At 40.0% G+C, this 19566-nt stretch overlaps 1 protein-coding gene across 1 annotated transcript in view; it reads left to right on the top strand.

Annotated features, from left to right (window-relative positions):
- LOC114433733 (transmembrane protein 266-like) overlaps positions 1 to 13807 on the top strand; it is a 29100-nt gene extending 15293 nt beyond the window's left edge. The window contains exons 3-10 of the mRNA XM_028402395.1: positions 4617 to 4771; positions 5840 to 5913; positions 6812 to 6868; positions 7078 to 7216; positions 9746 to 9861; positions 10706 to 10901; positions 12829 to 12891; positions 13167 to 13807. Coding sequence (XP_028258196.1) covers positions 4617 to 4771; positions 5840 to 5913; positions 6812 to 6868; positions 7078 to 7216; positions 9746 to 9861; positions 10706 to 10901; positions 12829 to 12891; positions 13167 to 13807 — 1441 coding nt within the window. The remainder of the gene's footprint in view (positions 1 to 4616; positions 4772 to 5839; positions 5914 to 6811; positions 6869 to 7077; positions 7217 to 9745; positions 9862 to 10705; positions 10902 to 12828; positions 12892 to 13166) is intronic.
- Positions 13808 to 19566: the final 5759 nt, after the last annotated feature.

The raw sequence follows: 19566 nt of genomic DNA, 5'->3' as shown, positions 1-19566 counted from the left end.
TACCTGCAATGTGACAGCATCAGGGAAATTCAGCCTGTATTTTATGCTTAGGTGGTACTCCCCCTATCTAGACTTGAATTTGATGATATTGATTTATAATGAAAAATCCTGTACATAGCTTAAATGAACACCACCGTGGTTCTCATTTTGTGTGTCTTTGATTGAGTGTAAATTTGTTTAATCTGCTGAGGTCACATTTTTAACACAGCGACAACAAAAAACGTTAATATAACTTAGGGATCAATCAGGCTATTCACCGTGACTCATCAGCACCCCTAGCTGTACAGTGTGCCTTTTCCTATCTTTGCACTCATCATTAGTATATAGAGTTTAATTCTGCAACAGTGTACAGCAAACATACAAATATGATATTAATAAGTAGGCTAGTTGCTGTTGACTTGTTGCACAGTTGATTTCCTCATATCCGCAACCAAGTAAATAGAGGTAAAATGTAATTAAGAAAAAATAAAATTGATTATGTTTCTTTACTTTATCCAAGCTTTTTGCTAAACACAAATGGAAATTGAAAGAACATTAGTCCTCCTAAGCTTAATTAAAAAAATAAAAAAAAATAAAAATTATATGGTGCAAAGAAAGAGGGTGAGTGTAAGATGTTACAAGTAGAAAAGAAAAACCCAGTGTATTGAACAAAGGCTGTATAAATGTTTAGGCAATATCTCCCTCTGCTACAGTGGAGTGCTTTATCTGATGAGACCATCAGGTGCTGTGGGTCCCAGTGTTTGGTGGCTCACTCAACATGCTGGTATTGATCCCTTTGCTTGATTTAATCTCCCTCCTCTGTTTTCCTGTCCAGCTCCACTCAGTCTCAGCAGCAGTGAGATACACTGACAGCTATATCAACCTGCTAAACACACACAGTGGCATCAGAGAAGATGTAGAGAGAAAGAAAAGATGGACTGGACAGAGAAAGTGAGAAAGCAGGAGAGATAAAGGCAGGACTGTAGACCAAGCTGAATGCAGACAGACCTCCATTGGTGTCCAACAAAGTCTCACATTAGACCAACTAAAATAAAAATAAAAAAAAAATAAAAATGGAAGTGTGACTGTTATTTGGCAAAACACCATTAGGTGGTGTGAGTCAGTGAAGCCAGAGCGAGTTTGAAAACAACCATTTTGAGAGGTGACCTTGTCCGCTGAGTGTGCCTGTCTATCGGTGACTTGGGCCAGGTGGTTCTGTCAGACTGTCAGGGCCGACTGGGTCAAAGAAACAACATTTGCCACTGTTTTGTTGCTTTAATAAGACTCATTAATATACTGCATGTGTCACCAGCAGCCTCTGACTGCGTCCCCTCTGGGCTGCGCTAGTTTTTGTCATGACGTGAAGTAAAGGACACACACACATTCCACTGTATGAAGCCCATTTGTCATATGCATCAAAGCTGACATCATACCGCCAGAAACCCCACATCCTGCATTCATCTGCATGTGTGAGTGTGTAATTGATGCATTGGCTTGTGTGCTGGGTTAGCCTGAAAAGAAGGGGCATGTTATTGATGCTGCATGGCAGATTGTAACTCAGGTTTATTGCCTTGTTGATTCATATTTATAGCTGCAGATCATAGATTTGGACTCAGGATGCCATTTGATGCACTATTAATATGAAAGGCATGGGTTACTCTATATTGTTAAAAAGACTGTTTCGGGACACATTGCACTTTTAAAATTGTTTTGTGTTTTTCTTAACTTCTGGAGTAGAGAAAACACAAGGTTTTTAATATGATTAACTTTTTTGATGATGATGGTGACACCAAGTGCAAAAGAATGATATGAACAACTAGCGGTCAGCAGCAAAAATAGATCTTGGTCGTCAGACCCAAAGCATATGTCTCTTCCAACAAAGAACTATCCCGGGAAGAGCAAAGTGAATAGTATTTGGTCTTTAGTTGTAGTTGGGACCTCCAACTACAACCTCCAAAAGTGCCTTCAAAGGTCAAAAAATACAGTAAGTGATTAAATCTACATGTAATGACCTATAGATGTTAGTAAATATATAATTATCCCAATTAATTATGGCTTCTATTGTTGTTCATTGTGATAGGCTCCACTCGGGCTTGATTCCTTGATCCATTAAACCCTGAGGAGACTGAACCCTTTGTAAAGTTTGTGAGGATATATTTCACTTTTACCACTTCTTTTTACTACTCCCACTCAAAGAGTTTTATTGTTCTGGTAATTTTTTCCTCCTATTTCTTTGCCTCCTTGCAGCAGTTGAATGAAGCATGAAATCATTTAATATAAGATGCACTTTGATGGAGTATATAATCACATGGTGGAAGTTTGATAAACCATAACTTCTGGAAATAGAGGCTTCTAAATGTTTGGATGAGTCAGAGGCTTTACACAGTTTTTCTTTTGTCTGAAACACACACACAGTACATCATAGACTACATATTATACTAATCAAAAAGGAGCTTCCATTTCTAACGTATACTATTTTAAAAAGCAGTGACATGAAACAGATTTGGATGCATTAAACCAGTGTATGTACAGATGGGAGTTGCCACAGATCCATCAACATTAGTGAAGGTTGGTTCAATGTCTCTGATTGTCATTGAAAATGTTGGTGAAGAGGTGGATTTTAGATGATTTGTTTCTGATTTTACTTCCGAAATGTGACCTGCAAAATGACAAAAAAACAAAAACAAAAACAAAAACCCAGACCACTATTACGTTTCTTGCAGGTCCCCAGGTGTTCTGGCATTTTGGTTGGTACACATAATGGCACAATGGAAACCATGGAGTCTTGCTGAGATTCTGGTGGTGCTGATACTCCACCATCTGGAGGGTACACACTTACACCACCCCACCCAAAGCCAAGAAGATGATTGCTATCAGCATGATTACGCCTTTATTAGATTAGCCATGCATTGTTTACAGACTTGTGGCTCTACCCATGCCAGGTTTGAACGAGTGCTTCTCTCTGAGAAACCAGTGGGAGGGTGGAGTGATCAACTCGACAGCTGCTGAAATCATTTCCCCTTATTGCTACATAAATGTGTTACTGTGGGAGGACATCATAAAGAGAGAGGCTCAGAAAAATGATTTCATTCTGATTTTCTGCGGTTTCTTCTGCAGTGATAGCCTCCATTCATCTGTGAATGACAGTTTTGCAGAATATCTGAACTTTCAATATTTCTGCTTGATCAAATAAAAGGCGTACGTGTGAAATAAAAAGGCACATGTGTAGCCTCTTCCACTGACTGAACAGGAGGAAATGTGCCACAAATGAAGTGGTGACACGTAAAATAAAAAAATTTAAAAACAGCCCCCTTGGGATAGGTTTACCACAACATCAAATCAAATAAAAGAAATATTTCAGGTTCGGTCAGATCATTTGCTTTTAATAGAAGCTAGATAAGTCTCATCATTTTTTTGGCTACACAATATACAGAATTTCCTCAAACATCTACAATAAAAGGAGGGAAAGTGGGGTTTTTATTATGTCTTTATTACTGTTCGAGCTGATGATTCGTATCATCTAATTCAAAGGCAGCTTTGGTAAAAAAAACACTTTTAAGGATTCAACACATCTTCATCCAACATTTTAAAACAGAGAAAGCAAATATTTATTATAGTGTACAGGTAACATTTTCCTGCAGTAGCTGCTGCAGTGAAAATGGAGCCATTTTGCCACCGTTGCGGCTCGTATTAACGCCACGCCAATGAATGAAGACATGATCAGAAGAGAGAAACATTCTGCCAACGTCTGTCTCTTCCATGCCAGTGCACAGGGAGAAGGGAAAGGTGGTGGGCAGAGCCAACTTTCCATTCCAGCTGGTGGCATTGTCTCTCCCAGCTCCCTACTGTCAGCCCTTGTAGTAGCTGAACATTATTACTAGACCACTGTTTCAAAACAGCACTGAGACACCCTGCCAGACTCTTACATGATTAATTCTCACAACAGTAGTACTTAGGTTCACCTGCTGTTTTCTTTTAAAAATTGAACATATGTGTGTCTAAATTTTGCAGCTCATGTTTGATTGAAAATAGTGTTTTAACAGTGTCTTAATTAAATATAATTTGTGTTCTTTATTTCCAACACTATAATTTCTGTCAGTCCATTAATCAAAAAACCCCTCCCCCCTAGGCAGCATCCTACAGTGACTCCCTTCATCGCCATGTAAAAAGGAGCTTATCTGTATTCCAGTCATACTGCTGATGGTCAAGTCAGTAGTTGACAGAGCTTCAGTGTCCCTTTCTGTCAATGCTGTCTCTGACCAAGCTTTGCTCTGGCAGTTAGCACCAAACTTTGCCTGGATTTAAACAGACATCACCATCATAAGGGTAAACTAACACCCTCTGTTGGCAATGTCAGGAGCTACAAATATCCACATCTACCCACATTGTTCAGCGTTTTACTGGGAGACACTGGGCATCAGTGAATAAGCCCACAAACAAAAATATCAGTTTTATATTTATATATCAATCTTGTGAGTCACATTTCAGTACTGTACTGTGTTCTGTCAAAATCAGGTGTCTATGACTGGATTTATATCACTTCACATATAAAATGTTAAAGGTTAAAAAATACACATGCATTGCATAATTGAACGAGTTATATTAATAAACCCACATTCTAATTTTTCTCTCCTCAGGTCCAACTGGCTGAAGCCGTGCTGCGGGCGTCGAGTGGCCTTATGGCAGGTCTGTCTGCTCAGTGCTGGCTTCAACTGTATCCTGGTGGCCTGCGTCATCCTGGTGGTGCTTTTCCTGTCTTTGGAGCTGCTTATAGACACCAAACTCTTACAGTGTAAATAATGTGCATTTATTTCTCCTTTTTTTTAACCTGTACTTTTATATAAGGACAGGATCTGCTGAGCATGCATATTTTTATCCATTAATACACTGTGTGACGTTCATAAAACACCTGGGAGGCACACAGTGTAACGCACAGCAGCAGCTCCACTGGAGCAGCAGGGAGTTAAACTGTTTCGTATCCTTGAGCATAAACTCTTTATTTACATCACTGGTAGGCTTATTTGACTGTGACCTATAGCTGCCTACAGGATCACATTACAGAATGTTTCATTTTTCATTTTCATAAATAATGTGAGCTCTCCTTCTCCCTCTTCTTCGTCATATAATAATATTAGGAAACACATTTCTGCAAAAGTAATTTTCAAATTTTTTATGTAAAACACTATCACATTTGTGATTTTAAACTTTAGTAATTATGCACTTAAATGATCTATATTAGTGTCTATTTTTCAACTTTTGTCTGTCATTCTGTTCAATATGGTAGAATCTCTAGAACAATTTACAGCAAATCCAATATGTCTGTCTGTTGTGATTTATTTGGTGCTGAATTGCGTTATGGTAATGATCCACTTGAAATGATGTCCATATTAAACAGTCATGCATCTCCACAGTGTGTATATATGTGCCTTGCCAGTCACAGAGAAGCTGGTAGGGCTGGATGGTAAATGGTTGTGATGGAGAGTGATGGAGAGAGGTGATAATGAACCAAGTCTCTTGTCAGTGGCAGCAGGCACACATCCCCATCGATTACTGGCCTGTATCCAGCTCTGATGATACCCGAGTCTGGCTGCGAGGACTGCAGGACTCTAGTCACTTTAGATCTATTGTAATCTAGTGTGCCGACAGTCTCTCAAGACAAACTGAAGGAGCCGGTAATAAGGAGGGAAAGTGCACAGACAGATTAGTGGTGCAGGACCAGTGTGGATACAAGTTGGAACTGCAGGTTTTGTCTATTTTTTGTTAAAGTTCAATTCTCTTCATTCAAAAGGATGCATGAGTAGGTTTTGCCTGTAGTTAGGACTTTGCAAATTATCATTTGTCCTCTTTCCTCTCCCAACAGTTTCCAATGCATTTCAATTTGCCAGCATTATACACTGGATCAGCCTTATCATCCTGTCACTCTTCTTCTCAGAGGTAAGGCATCTGTATTGTTGTCTGTTCTTCCTGCCTCTCTGCTCCTGTGTTCCATGGTCACACACACATTTCAAGGGCACAAATATATACATAACAATACCCAATTTAACGAAAACCAACTAAACTTTCTTTAACTGGAATTTATTTGCTATCTTCAGCTTTGCAAACCAGGTTAAAGCCTAAGGGACCTACAGTAGGATTGGTGGTTGCTGCCATTTAATTTCTTGTCTGGATTAAACCAACAGAAATGCTTACTTGAGGCTGGATGGTTAGTATCATCATTTAAAGCATAATTGTAATTAGTCTTAATAAAATTCAAGCCATTGTTTGATAACATAATGTCTTATTATTATCTGGAATTGTGCAAAACAAAATGGAAAGGGAAGAATTTGGCCTGCAGGCCTCCACTCCAGTGCAAACCAATTACCCTGACAGCCTCAGCCCCAATGCCTTAACCGAACATTAATTACCAGCGAGCCAGCAGGAGCATTAATTAAAGCTGAGCTTAATGAGTGGTACAGATGGGGTTACAGTGATGTGATCCATCCAAACACCTCACCCACTAACATCACACAAGAACAGTCACCAAGGAGTGGTGTGAGGTGGATGTGACATATTACCAGCTGGTCCCTGTGCACCAATCAGAAAACAGAATTCTCACCAGCATGTGTTTCAGGAGATGGATTAGTGGCACCACTCATACCTGACACTTCATGCTAATTAGTGTAAATCAATCACCCTGCTCAACACATTGGCCCATAGCAAACAGCCTTACAGAGTGCAGTGTTAAATTTGATATGTGATTAGATTCCATGTGTTGTGATATACTTACATTTTTGGTCAAATATCAATATCAGATAACAGAATAAAAATGTGTTTATTTACCTGTCTGCCTCAGACTGTCTTCAGAATCGTAGTGCTTGGGATCTGGGACTACATAGAGAACAAAGTTGAGGTAAGTATTGACATACTGCCAAGTTTTCAGTTTTTTCATTTGACTGCCTGTTCTTATATGATATTCCCATATCGACTCCCAGTAATACTAAGTAAATACTCTTCTTAAGTTTCTTGTTGAGGGTGGATGAGTAGATCATTGCCACTTTTGGGGGTGATAGATGTGTTTTTTGTGTTGTTGAATTTTGTTTGTGTATTTGGTCCCCTCAGGTGTTTGATGGTGCTGTCATTGTGCTGTCCCTGGCCCCCATGGTGGCCTCCACGGTGGCCAATGGGCCCAGTAGCCCTTGGGATGCCATCAGCCTCATCATCACCCTGCGCATTTGGAGGGTCAAGAGGATCATTGACGGTGAGGCAGGCAAAAACGCTTTCTGTGTCAATGATACACGCGGTCCTTCTCTAAAGGATCACACAAGATGCAAGGAAATCAGCTGGCCTTTAATCAGCCGAATGACCCCATTCTTCTCATGATTATACAAATTATTTGCCATTCAGAGCAATATAGCTATTGATCATCCTTCAGAGTAAATTGCTGCCACTCTGCTACTCTAACTTGTATTGATTGTAAGTGTCTGGTTAAGTAGATTCAGAGAAGCCATAATGAATATAGTGGTTGCTCTCTTCTATGCTAATGCAGACTGGTTCGATATCTGTTCAGAGGTCACCCTCGCAGTGGGCCTCTGACTGCATACAGGATCAGCTGCACACAAAACACACAAGAATTCAAAGGACAGTTTGTTCATGCCTGTTGGATTTAATCTTATGTCTAGTGTGCAAACTGTCAAACCAATTTATTTAACTGTAACGGTCACATCATCAATATAAAAACATATTGTGAATTAATAATAACTAGCTTGTAAAATGATGATTTACCCTAATAATCCCTCTGCAGGAGCACCTTTCTTTTGGGAAGTGTGCTCCTTAGCATGCAGCTGCAGCACTGGTTTCTAAGGGAATGAACTCTTGATTTTCCTCCTCGACCTGTTGGGTTTGATATTTGTGAGTGATTGAGTTTCCTTGTTAGGTAGGCAACGACACACCTCAAATCCCACTCAAACCAATAAATATAGAGCCGAGGGACTGGCTCTGTTATCGCAGAACAGGGATTGAGCCTCTCACAGAATAAGCTTGACGTATAAAGTAGCAGTGTTTGTGTCAGTTCAAGTGGAGTGGGAATACAGAGGAGTGAACTGCAGCACAATCTGTGGGCACTAAAGTAGAATTCATTTAGTGGCAGTGGCAGATGGGAAATATCCACCACAAAAACACAAACCTTTGTCATCAATGTACTGCATAGATACATACGTATACTTTCAGTAAGAGGAAAGTTCCATGAATAAATAACAAGGAGTATTGTGTACTAGAGATCAGGATTATGTGTGTTAGTAACATATGTTGTGGTAGTAGTGACACAGTAGACTGATTGGACAGTGTGGAGCAGGACATTGTGTTGGCCTCGAATAAGTGTGGTGGGACCACTTGTGGTGTGAATTACACTGTTATGCATGTGTTGCCAAAAGCTGTCAGCAGTGCTGTGAAACACACACACATGCATGCACGCACACACACATGCATGCTATTATAATCATACAATTTAATGCTTGCAAACACATGCTGCCACACAAGCCTATTACATTGTGTGGCTGAATGTTGAAGTTCTGATTAAGCTGTTCATGCTTGTTTGCATTCTGGACTGACCCCATCTGATGTCTCTGCCTTTTGAGATGTGTGTGTGTGTGTCTGCGTATTTGTGTGCCAACATAACTATAAATAGGTACAAGGAGCATGTGGTGCTGGCTGTGTGCTTTGCTCTTCTCCTCTTTGTCACAGAAAGCCTCATTTGAGTCCACAAACACAACAACAGAGGTGTATGTATAGGTGCAATGTGTTTACTGTTTAGTTTCACAATTTTATGTTGCTCATTTCAGCATTCAGGACAAATTACCTGAATGTGTAATATCATGCAGCTGAGGTACAAAGGTGATGACAGAGAGTTGTGAAAGACTGATTGTCTGCCAACTGTGATGACAACAGGTATTCAGATTTGTTCTCACTGTTCTTTTTTTAGGTGCACCTTCCTATCCTGCTCCAGAAAGTGTGTCATGTATAAATAAAATGTGTAGTCAGATTGCAAAGGGTGGAGATTCATAGATGCATATGTAATTTTCCTATATTTATTTACCAGACGTTGTTTAATAAAGAAAATATATCATGGAGTAAAACAACCATAAAAACAACAAATTGGCTGCATTCAAATGTGCCAGCAGTATTTAAAGCTGTTGTGCAGAATTTTTGTCTCCCCCCTCTGGCAGTGACAGTAATAACACATCACGACAAATGATAAGGTGTCACCACACTGTCTGTTGTTCAGGCTATAGGATGAAAGCCAAGCAAACCCTGGCACTAAACCTCATTCACACATCATTGCACATTAATCTGTGATTGTGTACAGAACCACTGCAGGAATAAAGCTTCATTACATCTATGTGTTCTGTGCACAGACACATAAATGTTGATCAGAAGTGTAGATGTGAAACAATGTGATCCTCACCCCATGAATCTGCACTGAGTGTATGCTCACTCTCCGGCAAAAAATAAAGATCCTTGTGGGTTTGTTTAGTTATTTCAGTATCGGTATAGTGTTACTAGTTAGCAGCAGTTAATGAGGTCTGTGTAAGTGATGACAGGAAACATTGGAGCAAAAGACTAATGGTCCTCCAACACTGACCTCTGACCTTAATGTACTCGATGTATGTTAACCAGCTGTCTCACATAAGGTGCTGTTATTTGAGCAGTAGGTCTCACACTTTTTACTTAGTCACACAAATGATCTCTGTAACTTTTTTAATGTTTGTCTTTTGCTTCTCATCCATTTCAGCTTATGTTCTACAAGTTAAAGTTGAGATGGAACTGGAGATCCAGCAGTGTGAGAAGACCAAGGCTGTGAGAGAGGAGCAGCTGGAGCGTCTCACTCAGATCTGTCAGGAACAGGCTGTGAGTACCAAAACACTTTATTTAAGAGTAAAACCACGCTGTATCCTCCCTGTGCAGGTCTGTAGCCAAGAAGGTTTTAAAAATTATTTTAATAACCAGTCAAAACTGTCAGTATATTATTTGAAGAGGAGAATATGGGTCTCTATAAGAAAATAATTAGACTGGAATTGTGGGCTGTGTATTCAGCAATATTTTGAAAAAAAAATGGTGTTATGTGTGAGAAAGTATCTCACCTCACTAGTTTACATGGTTTTCTACTTGGACATCTGGTCACCAGTCAATTTATAAGTAAATATCAACAAACAACATATTCATCGTGTTACACTGAGGCAGTGGAGAAAACTGTCAGTTCATCTGCCACCAGAAGAGGGCAGCAATACCTCACAAACAGCTCCACGCTTACAGGAGATTTCATCATCAAGACACACACTGACAGATCCACACTGGAAAATGCAGACTATCATAAATATTGATAAGGACTTACTTATTTACTTAAAACTGCCTTGACTGACTGAAGTTCAGGACTGTCACCATAAATACATAAATTACAATAAAAAAAGTCACCAAATAAAAAAAAGTAGCTGTGGTTAATTGAATAGTTTTTTATTAGATGTAAGTAATTTGTAAAAAATCACCAAATACCAATCTTCCCTTTCAATAGCTGTTTTGTTTTCCTTTACCCTCCTCCCATCTTTATTTCCTCCCTTCCTCTTTACTTTTCTATCTGCCCTTTAACCATTTTCTCAATATTTCTAAAATTCTCTTTGACTGTCTTTATCCAATCACACTCCTCACTTTCCTTATTTTGTCCTTTTTTTAACACATGCATACCAACCATCTTCAGTTTGAGATCAGGCAGCTGAGGGCACATCTGGCCCAGCAGGACCTGGACCTTGCAGCAGAGCGTGAAGCAGCCATGCAGATCCACCACGTATGGGGCAAACAGGGCCGAAGTTTTCAGGTCGTTGAAGGGTTGACTCCAGGGGAGTCTGATGATGAGGGTGGTCAGAGAAACCCCAGGGAAGCACACACCACTGCAGGTATGGTTTCTTAAAGATACACTCACTGTAGAGAAGCAAAGGCCTGTGATGTACAAAATACAGCTAATGTGACCACATACCATGGCAGCTGCATTTTTTGCTTGAGAAAACAGCATGACAAACCAGCAGAGAGGTGCAACATAAAGTATGTACATAATTATGTGGAACAAAAAGACTCTAACGTGGTAACATCAGGTGAACTGGATGCCAGAACAGTGTACAGTTAATCTGGAGCAGTAGCCCTGGAGCATCTCTGAGGCCAAGCTCTTAGCCCTTCAATGCTCACACATAACACCCATCTGACCGCAGGCACTGTGGGAGCAGTGCGAGGGCAAAAAGGCTTTTAGGTTCTGCTGAATTCTGGAGAAAACAAGCATGTTTTTTGACACTGGCTTCTATCATGCTCCAACTATCTCCCTTACTGCTCCCCCTTGTAGCGAGGCCAGTCGAGATAGCCCCACCTGGCTATTTCAGGTACAGAGTGCTCTGTGCATTGGGTCTTGTTAGGAGAAAGTGGGCTCCTGTCAACATCTGTTCCCCTTCACCTGCAAACCACAATAGGGCACCAAGACGCTCTATGGCTGCCACAATATTACCCCAAGGGCATAGTGGGAAATCTGGCTCACAGAAACAAGTGGGGCTTTTTACAGAAACATGGTCATTGGGATGAGCACTTAAGCCACAGGGCTAAAGTCAAGTCAGGTGAAGTCAAATCAAGTCAAGTTTATTTGTATTAGCCATTACTGCATACAGCAGCTTCAAATGGCCTCCTCCTCTCAATCAGCTGGAGGGTGCCCTCACATAGCCAGTAACTCAAGTAAAAATGTATGATACCCAAAAGTACAGATAATACATCAAATCTTCATCTGAGATTGTAATTTATTTTATTATGCAAATATACATTATAATTATTTGCAGTGGGTGCAACACGGTGTAACTAAAGCTTCCCAATGAAAATCCTAGTTTAAATTTGAACTAAGAGGACCTCTGCATGTCACCTCTTTTTAGATGCAGACAGATAACAGCCTGGTAACTTTGCTGTCACAGAACGAGGAGGAGAGCCTTTTATGCTGGACAGCCCATTCTTTTTTCTTCCTCAAGACTCATGTGTTATTAATTGTGGAGTGATTGTCTCAGTCTTGTTTTAGTGAGTGCAATGCTTCCTCTCCAGGGGTGGCTCAGGGATTAATATTTTAGTCTGAAAAATAAATGAAATTACCCATCAGAGTCTGCAGCATGTCCCGCGGGACAGGGGCTAGCACTCAGGGTACTCTGGGTTCGCACTCAGCCAGCGGACAGTGAGCTCAAGACCAATCAAGCGAGCAGAAGAGCACAGCAGATCACAACCGTTCGGCATGCACACTGAGGCCCGCTAGACTGGAGGGATCAGGGCCTAAACAAAGAGTCTCTCTCGCTCGCCCCCATTTATCCCTGAAAACCAACCCCACCCTGCCCCAGTTTATTCCTACAATGCACTATGGTGCAGATCACACACAGCAGAGCAGTGTGTGATCCAGACCACTTGCCTATGAAGCACCTGTGGCCTGGGGCAGAAGCCATCTCTGTCAATATTATGTTGTAAACACAAGAGATATTTTCCATCTGGACTAGTTTGTACCGTGACTATTGAAATGGACCAATTACAGTTACTGTCACATTACCAGTATGTGCTTGTTACAAATGTAACAGATGTGACCATGACAACATTTTTATTTTACATTGAGCACTGTGTGTTAGACAAGTTATTTTAGCAAATAAAATTAATTCTATTTGCTAAAATAACTAAAAAAAATAGCAATAATAAAATAGCAAACAGTTGAAGAAAAGGATATATATATATATATATATATAGATATAGATATATACATTTTTATTTGGAATTTAACTGAAGGAAATATATATGCTATGCTTTATTGTATTAACTCAGATCCAGTTGTGCGTGACGACATGAACAACTACATCAGTCAATATTACAGTGAGGCAAGCAGTGGTAAGTGCCTATTACAGATACATCCCTGTAAATAAGTTTGTTTTTTAGATGGTTTAGCTGCAAAGTCATAGAATTTATCATCAAACATCAAACATAAAAGGCATTTCTGTACCACCTAACAAAACCTATAGGTATTACCGTCAAATGTTCGAAAGTAAATTAAAACACATCAAATATTTAGCCATTATATTTGTCATAAAACATTGTGCAAGCTTGATCAAACATTGTTAAAAGTCTCTGCTATCTTGCCGTGTTTTGTTTAAATGTCTGTGAAGATGCTGCAGTGTCTGGTTTAGGTGCCCGGGTCATCACCACAGCTGCCATTGACATTCATCTCCCCACCGGCACAAACCCCATCCAATCAAACCCTATTCTTGCTATGGAGCGTGTGGGTAGCGCAGTAAGTGACGCCTCCACCAGCATATCGCGGTCCAGTGGCAGCCTCACAGCCCGCCCCCACAGCTTTAGTAGCCACACGCCGGGCTCATCTCTGACAGACTGCAGCAGCAGCACAGCTCAGGACCTCAGTCTGAGCTACAGCTCACATCGCTGCTGCCCTCCTTCCTTCTCAGGCCAGGACCCCTGCAGGGACCCCAGCATGGTGGTGCAAGAGCTTCTCTCCTCTCTGTCTGAGGACTCCTGCCTTGCTCAAAAGGGCCTGGTGGTAGACCCTGTCAACCTTAAACTTCCCAGTCCTGCTGGCTCAGAAAATGCCAGCCCTGAACTGGACCACAGAATAAATATCTTCAATCGCAGGAACCAAGAGGAGAGACGAGGCCGGGGGAGGGGGTGCGTGCTGCTGCAGACCAAGCCACTGATCCACCTGCAGGGCAGCACCACGGAGCCGTCTCTCGAGGAGAAGTACCGGCTGCTAGGACCAGCTGACTCACCTCTGGGGCACATGTCTGACACATAAACACACACAGAAACTTTGAATCTGTTTTTACTGCCATCTAGTGTGGCAAATATCTGAACTCTGGTGACAGGATGAGCCTCATGAGAGGAACCTATGAAATAAAATTTAAAAATTGGATTTTTAGGTTGCTGTGTAAATCTAATCTTAGCCAATTCAGAGCAAGCTTGAGCCTTAGCTTCCAGCCAATACTATTGCTCCTTCATTTGATGTGTTCAGAAGTTAGTAGTAAAGGTGACAATAAGAATTCTTAGGCTCTTTGCCATATTGTCCAACCTCCCCTGTCCTCCCTTGACGGATTTTTAAAAAAAATCAGAAATGCCTGGATATAGCACAACAAAGACAATAATGTCCCACTGAGGGGGGGTCTAATGTGTTCTTGGACACATTCTTCATCAGGAATTCTCACTTTGAACAGGTCCTAAATGCACTGAACTTTACACAAATTAAAACCAGCAAAGGGCCATTCAAGCCTATACTGAACAAAGACATTAATGCTGAACAGTGCTACAAGTCTCAGCACTGTTCTTGTGAATTCCAAGCAGTTGAACAGAGTGTTTTCTAAGCATTTTGTCTCTTCCTTTGTATGAACAACTTTAAGCATTAGTCATGCTATTCTTTGCTCAAACAGCCACAGGGTACATGAGACTGGCATAACTATTCAAACAGACATTTTTCTTACCTTTGCCTTTCTGTCACCTGTTTGTTTAATTTGAAACCATGATCAAAATGATTGACTAGCATTTTTGTTTTTACTTATTGAGAAAAAAAAAGATCAATAGGGTGCAGGTGTGCGTCTGAAAAGAAACTGACTGGACTCTTCACATGAACCTAGATTGGAGTGCTTGTAGCATGAACCTTTAAAAGATAATGTGCCATACATGGTGAGCAAATTTCTTGCACTTTAATGTTTACAGACACTTTTGTAAACTTGATATGGAGGAAGTTATTGCCAAATGCAGATGTTGTCATTTGAATGAAAATTGAAAATAGCAAAAATAAAAGTTAGTATTTCTTTACCTGCTTTGTAATACATTGTGATGTAAAGCTAACTGAAGCTTCTCTCTCAGGCTCCTTTCTGCACACTCCACTGTACCACATTATTTCATGAGCATCATCTCCTCATTCGCATATGATTTTAAAAATCTAAATTATTCAGAGTTATTAACATAAGACCTGTCACAACAACCACTAATTGGTGAAGTCGCTGTAAGCATGTCATGAGAGCAATCACCCCCCCATTTACCCTCTCATATCATTAATTCAGAAGATAAACTCCTGTACCATTATGTTGCTTGTCAAATGTTTATTCCATGTCCAGAGAATGTTTTAATTCTTAATTACTATTAAGGTTGCAATTAAGCTATCAACACAAGTTTGAGGGGTTTTAATTTGCAAAACAGGCTTCAAAGATTGTGTAATATGGATTAATGTTTGAATGACACAGCACATATGGGGGAGATTTTAAACACTGTACACTACATATAGCTCCCTTTGGAAACACACATCCTGTTATTTCATTAAGAGCATACAGGTCGTTCTATAACAAGATTAGTACTGACATAAAAACAATAAATTTAAATAATTCAAATTATTTTTGTGGTTAAACAAACATATTTTAATTTTAGAATAACTGATATAATTCAAGAAAGATGTTCAGCAGTCTGACATGTTGTGGGTTACAGCCCACATGTAAACAGGCCTACTGGTTATTACAAGACCTATCACATCAATCTTACAAAAACTACAATGCCTATGCCGTGCCATGGTACGAGTAAATAAATAATGATCTGCTTGGCTCTTGACACACACATAGGAATCCTGTTGAATATGGGTGCCAAACCTCGGCTTGACCACTATCTGTCACAGCTGCCTCAGTATTAATGTCTCAAGTGGAGGTGCTGTGTGTCTAATGTAAACCCCCTCCAGCTCAAGCAGCCATGTAGAAGAAGAGATAAATCATACGGTTCAATTTCCAGCTTCACTTCAAGCAACACACACCACTCTGTGAGGAAGCTAACTTATCAGCACAAGCATCTGTGAGGAAGTAAGTTTAAAACTAAAGCCAGACGAAAGGTGGGCCTTAATGATTCATATGAACCCAATTTGTCAATATGTATCACACCAGGTCAGTCTGAGTCGGTTGATTTTGATGGGCAGGGACACTGAGCAGACCTGTATGAGAGAGGCTTAGAGGTAAATTGCTTTTGGGACCTCTCCAATGAAAGCAGAGAAACGGTCCCTGTCACACTCATAGGAAGCTAAGTGAATTAACAGTGATTATTAGACACTTAATAATTCAAATGTTTTAATAATGGCACAGAGGGAGTCACTTTAACTGCATTAACATTACATGACCATTGTCATTAAAATAAGGTAACCAATGGCATCTGAGCAAAGCGTCACATCTGACAAAAAAGTCAGGTTTAAATTGTTCATATGAAGTTTGTCAACTTACAGGATCATTGTCCATGTTTGGAACATCCTTCAGTGTTTTTGTAGGTTGTTTGCTTAACATTTTTTTTTGCACCTGAACACCTACACACGGCATGTTGCTGGTTAGAACATTATATTCTACATTAAAAAAACAAAACAATACATCACTTACTTTGTTTCCAATACATTATGCTCTCAGCTTCCAGAAATAAGTTTAGCATTAAGTTAATCAAGTTAATTTACTGAAGCCAAACTCATCAGATGAACTGAACATCCCGCAGTGTGATGGCCTCTCAGCTGCCTGTTCCAGTGATGGTAAGAAGTTTTTACTCCTTACCTTAAAAAAAACCTTAAATCACTGTCAGTGATTTAGATGATGGGCATATAGATAAACAATTGTCTGAGGAGCAAAATATAAAATAAATGAATAGAGGCTGAAGCATCATTTAGTGAAATCTTTAGTTGAATACGACATCTGTATAATTTTTTGTCAGAAAATATCCATAAAGATTATACCCTTTAAATGGTATAAAGCACAAGAAGTATTTACTCATTCATGCTTAACTGCACCAATGTGGTCTTGTTTGTGACAGTGGTTTCTTGTGCGTGGAAGAGATTTTGTACACAGCTCTGTGACACCAAACAGCTGGGTATACAATGTATTAAAAAGGGTCAATCTCATTGAGTCTGACAGATTCAGAGCACGTCTCACACAGGACACTTCTTCTCCAGGCTCTGAAGCAGGAGAAAAATACAAATAAATTATACATCATTCTTTAAAAAGCTTCTCAGGTTCTCTTTTTGAAACATACTTCTTAAGTGCACAGGATCCAGAGGTTCGCCTGGTGGAAGAAATCCACTCAAGAGACTGTTGTCATGGCTACAGAAGATTTTTTTTTCATTACATACTGTTTTCTTCTGATAGTGTCCCCTCAGATGCTTGTTATGCATCCCATCTGGGTAAAAGTGGGTCAACAGCAGAAAATATAAAGGTAGAAACAAGTGCCCAAGCTCAATCACTTCAGTTCTCTGCAGGTAGAATATTAAATCAGTTTTTAGTGAACTATAAACAGAAAGATATGAAGTCCGAAACAAATTCTTAAATTTTATTTGCATGTAAACCTTTTTTTTTTCCTCTACAACAACAATTGCTTCTGTATAGACATTCGGAAGAAGATGTGCACTAGTTAGTCATGTGAAAGAACAGGACACAACTGACTTAGTCCTGTGGGATCATGGGACTGACTCCAAAGAACAAAATAATCTACCAAACATCAACATTAATTCAGCAATCCTATGTGTAAGTGTGTGCAGTAGCTATGCATGACTGGCTGCATGAAAGCTAAATTAGCAAACATTTCTGACTGAAAAGCATAACTCTTTAGGGAGAAGACGGAGAGTTTAAACATTTTTCAAATTCCTGTTAAAATGTACATATTGAATGTGCTGCTGCAGCAAGAAAAACACAAACAATCTGAGCGTACATTAACATGGACTGTTGTAAAAGCATATACTCGCAATTAGCAGTTACCCACCTGCAAACTTTGTTTCACATGTGACATTGTTTATTGTTTCCAGCACAAACTACCTCAGTTAGGTAAAAATGTGAAACTCTCATGCTGTCTTTATAGAGTAATACACTCCGGGGACCTGCTACATTTACTCAAGATATCCAATACAATTTATTGTCAGTGTGTAAAGAATGTGGTAAGTAAAATCTATATTGTGTCCATCTAAAACTAATAAAAATATGATTTCTGTTTCAACACTAAAGGGAAATGTTCTGCTTTGGGGGTTTTATGCTTTGTTTTTGTAACTTATTGCTGAGTGATTTCTTTCCACAGAGAGGTGCACCTAAACTGCTCTTCGCCTTATTTGTCCTAAAATTGTAGATAGCTTTTAATTTGCTGGTTTACATTGCAGGTTACACTGTCCCGGGCCTGAGCTCAGGGTGTCTGCCAGCACATGCTGGGGCCCTGCAACATTTCCATCCGGCCTCTGGGGAGTCGCACATCAATTGCTCTCAGCTAAATGCACTCACATATGAATATTTCAGTACAATTTAATGTTTCAGCTACAGCCCCAAAGGAGCAGAGCATCAATTTGTGAACACAGTTCTGCTGGAGTTAAAAGCCAAGCCGGATAATACAGTATGAAAGGCGCTGTCAATCTAGGGGGCCTTTTTTTTTCACTGGAGAGGGAAAAAAAATAGAAAAGGCCGACCCTCTGCCTTCAGTTTACAGCTTCATACAAACAGCTTTTCAAAGTTTTCTCTGGAAAGATGCCGACTGAGGCAGCAGCAGGCAGCTTTTGGTTCACCAGAGTCGCCAGTCGATTTGCCAGCTCACTCAGTTCTCCCAGAGCTCTGGCTGACTGCCATTTGGTCTCAACACGCTCACAAGCACACAAACATACACACACACACACAGCTGGTGGAGGGAGCGGGTCAGGGAGTCATGCACCTGCTGTCCTGTTAATAAAATACCCCAAAGTGATGCTGAAACCTCGTCCTTCACGCAGAGTAGCTTCTCTCAGGTGTGAGAACATGAGTGCTTTACAAAACAGGCAGATTGTGACACAGCTAAGTTTATCAGCTGGTCGTTAAGCAGGCAGAGCACATGGCCAAATATTAAAGCCTGGAAAGCTGACACACACACACACACACACACACACACACACACACATACATACCCAGACAGCAAAACTTTATCTGCAGGTCGAAGCTGAAACTAATGACTGCTGCCAGTTAAATGGCCAATGAAAGTAATGCATTTATCTTATTGAACATAAAGAAAAACACAAAAACTCTCAATACAAAATCAAAATTGACTGGTTCAGAATGATCCAAAATAAATTATGTTTTATCACCGACATCAGTTTCCTGTCATATGAGATCACACAATCTGATTTGAATTTGAGAAGCAGGAGATGAGACACTATCGCCTTAAATATTACTCAGCAAGTGCTTTTACATTTGCCAATAATATTGTTAAAATACATTTATTAATGCATTAAATTAATGCATTATTAAATCACTGAGTTGTCTAATAAGTAGCATTCCTGCATTACATATATACTAAACCATATCAAAAAAAGCAAAAACAAAAAGCTGGTGAATCATCACATTTTTTTTTTCTTCTTTTTACTTATTTATTGATTTATTTATTTTTTACATCCAGTTGTTTCAGAGTGCTGAGACGTCACTGACTGATTGTTTTGACTGGGCCAAACGGGGATGTTTCCTCTCTCATTAAAGTAACACAGGCTGCTGTTACAGCTGCTGATAAGCAACAAGGTGCCTGCTCTCTGTGATGATGAGAGCCGCT

Source organism: Parambassis ranga, chromosome 3, assembly GCF_900634625.1.
Source record: "Parambassis ranga chromosome 3, fParRan2.1, whole genome shotgun sequence".
In the NCBI taxonomy this organism is placed as follows: Eukaryota; Metazoa; Chordata; class Actinopteri; family Ambassidae; genus Parambassis; species Parambassis ranga.
This window is presented reverse-complemented; position numbering and strand designations above follow the sequence as displayed.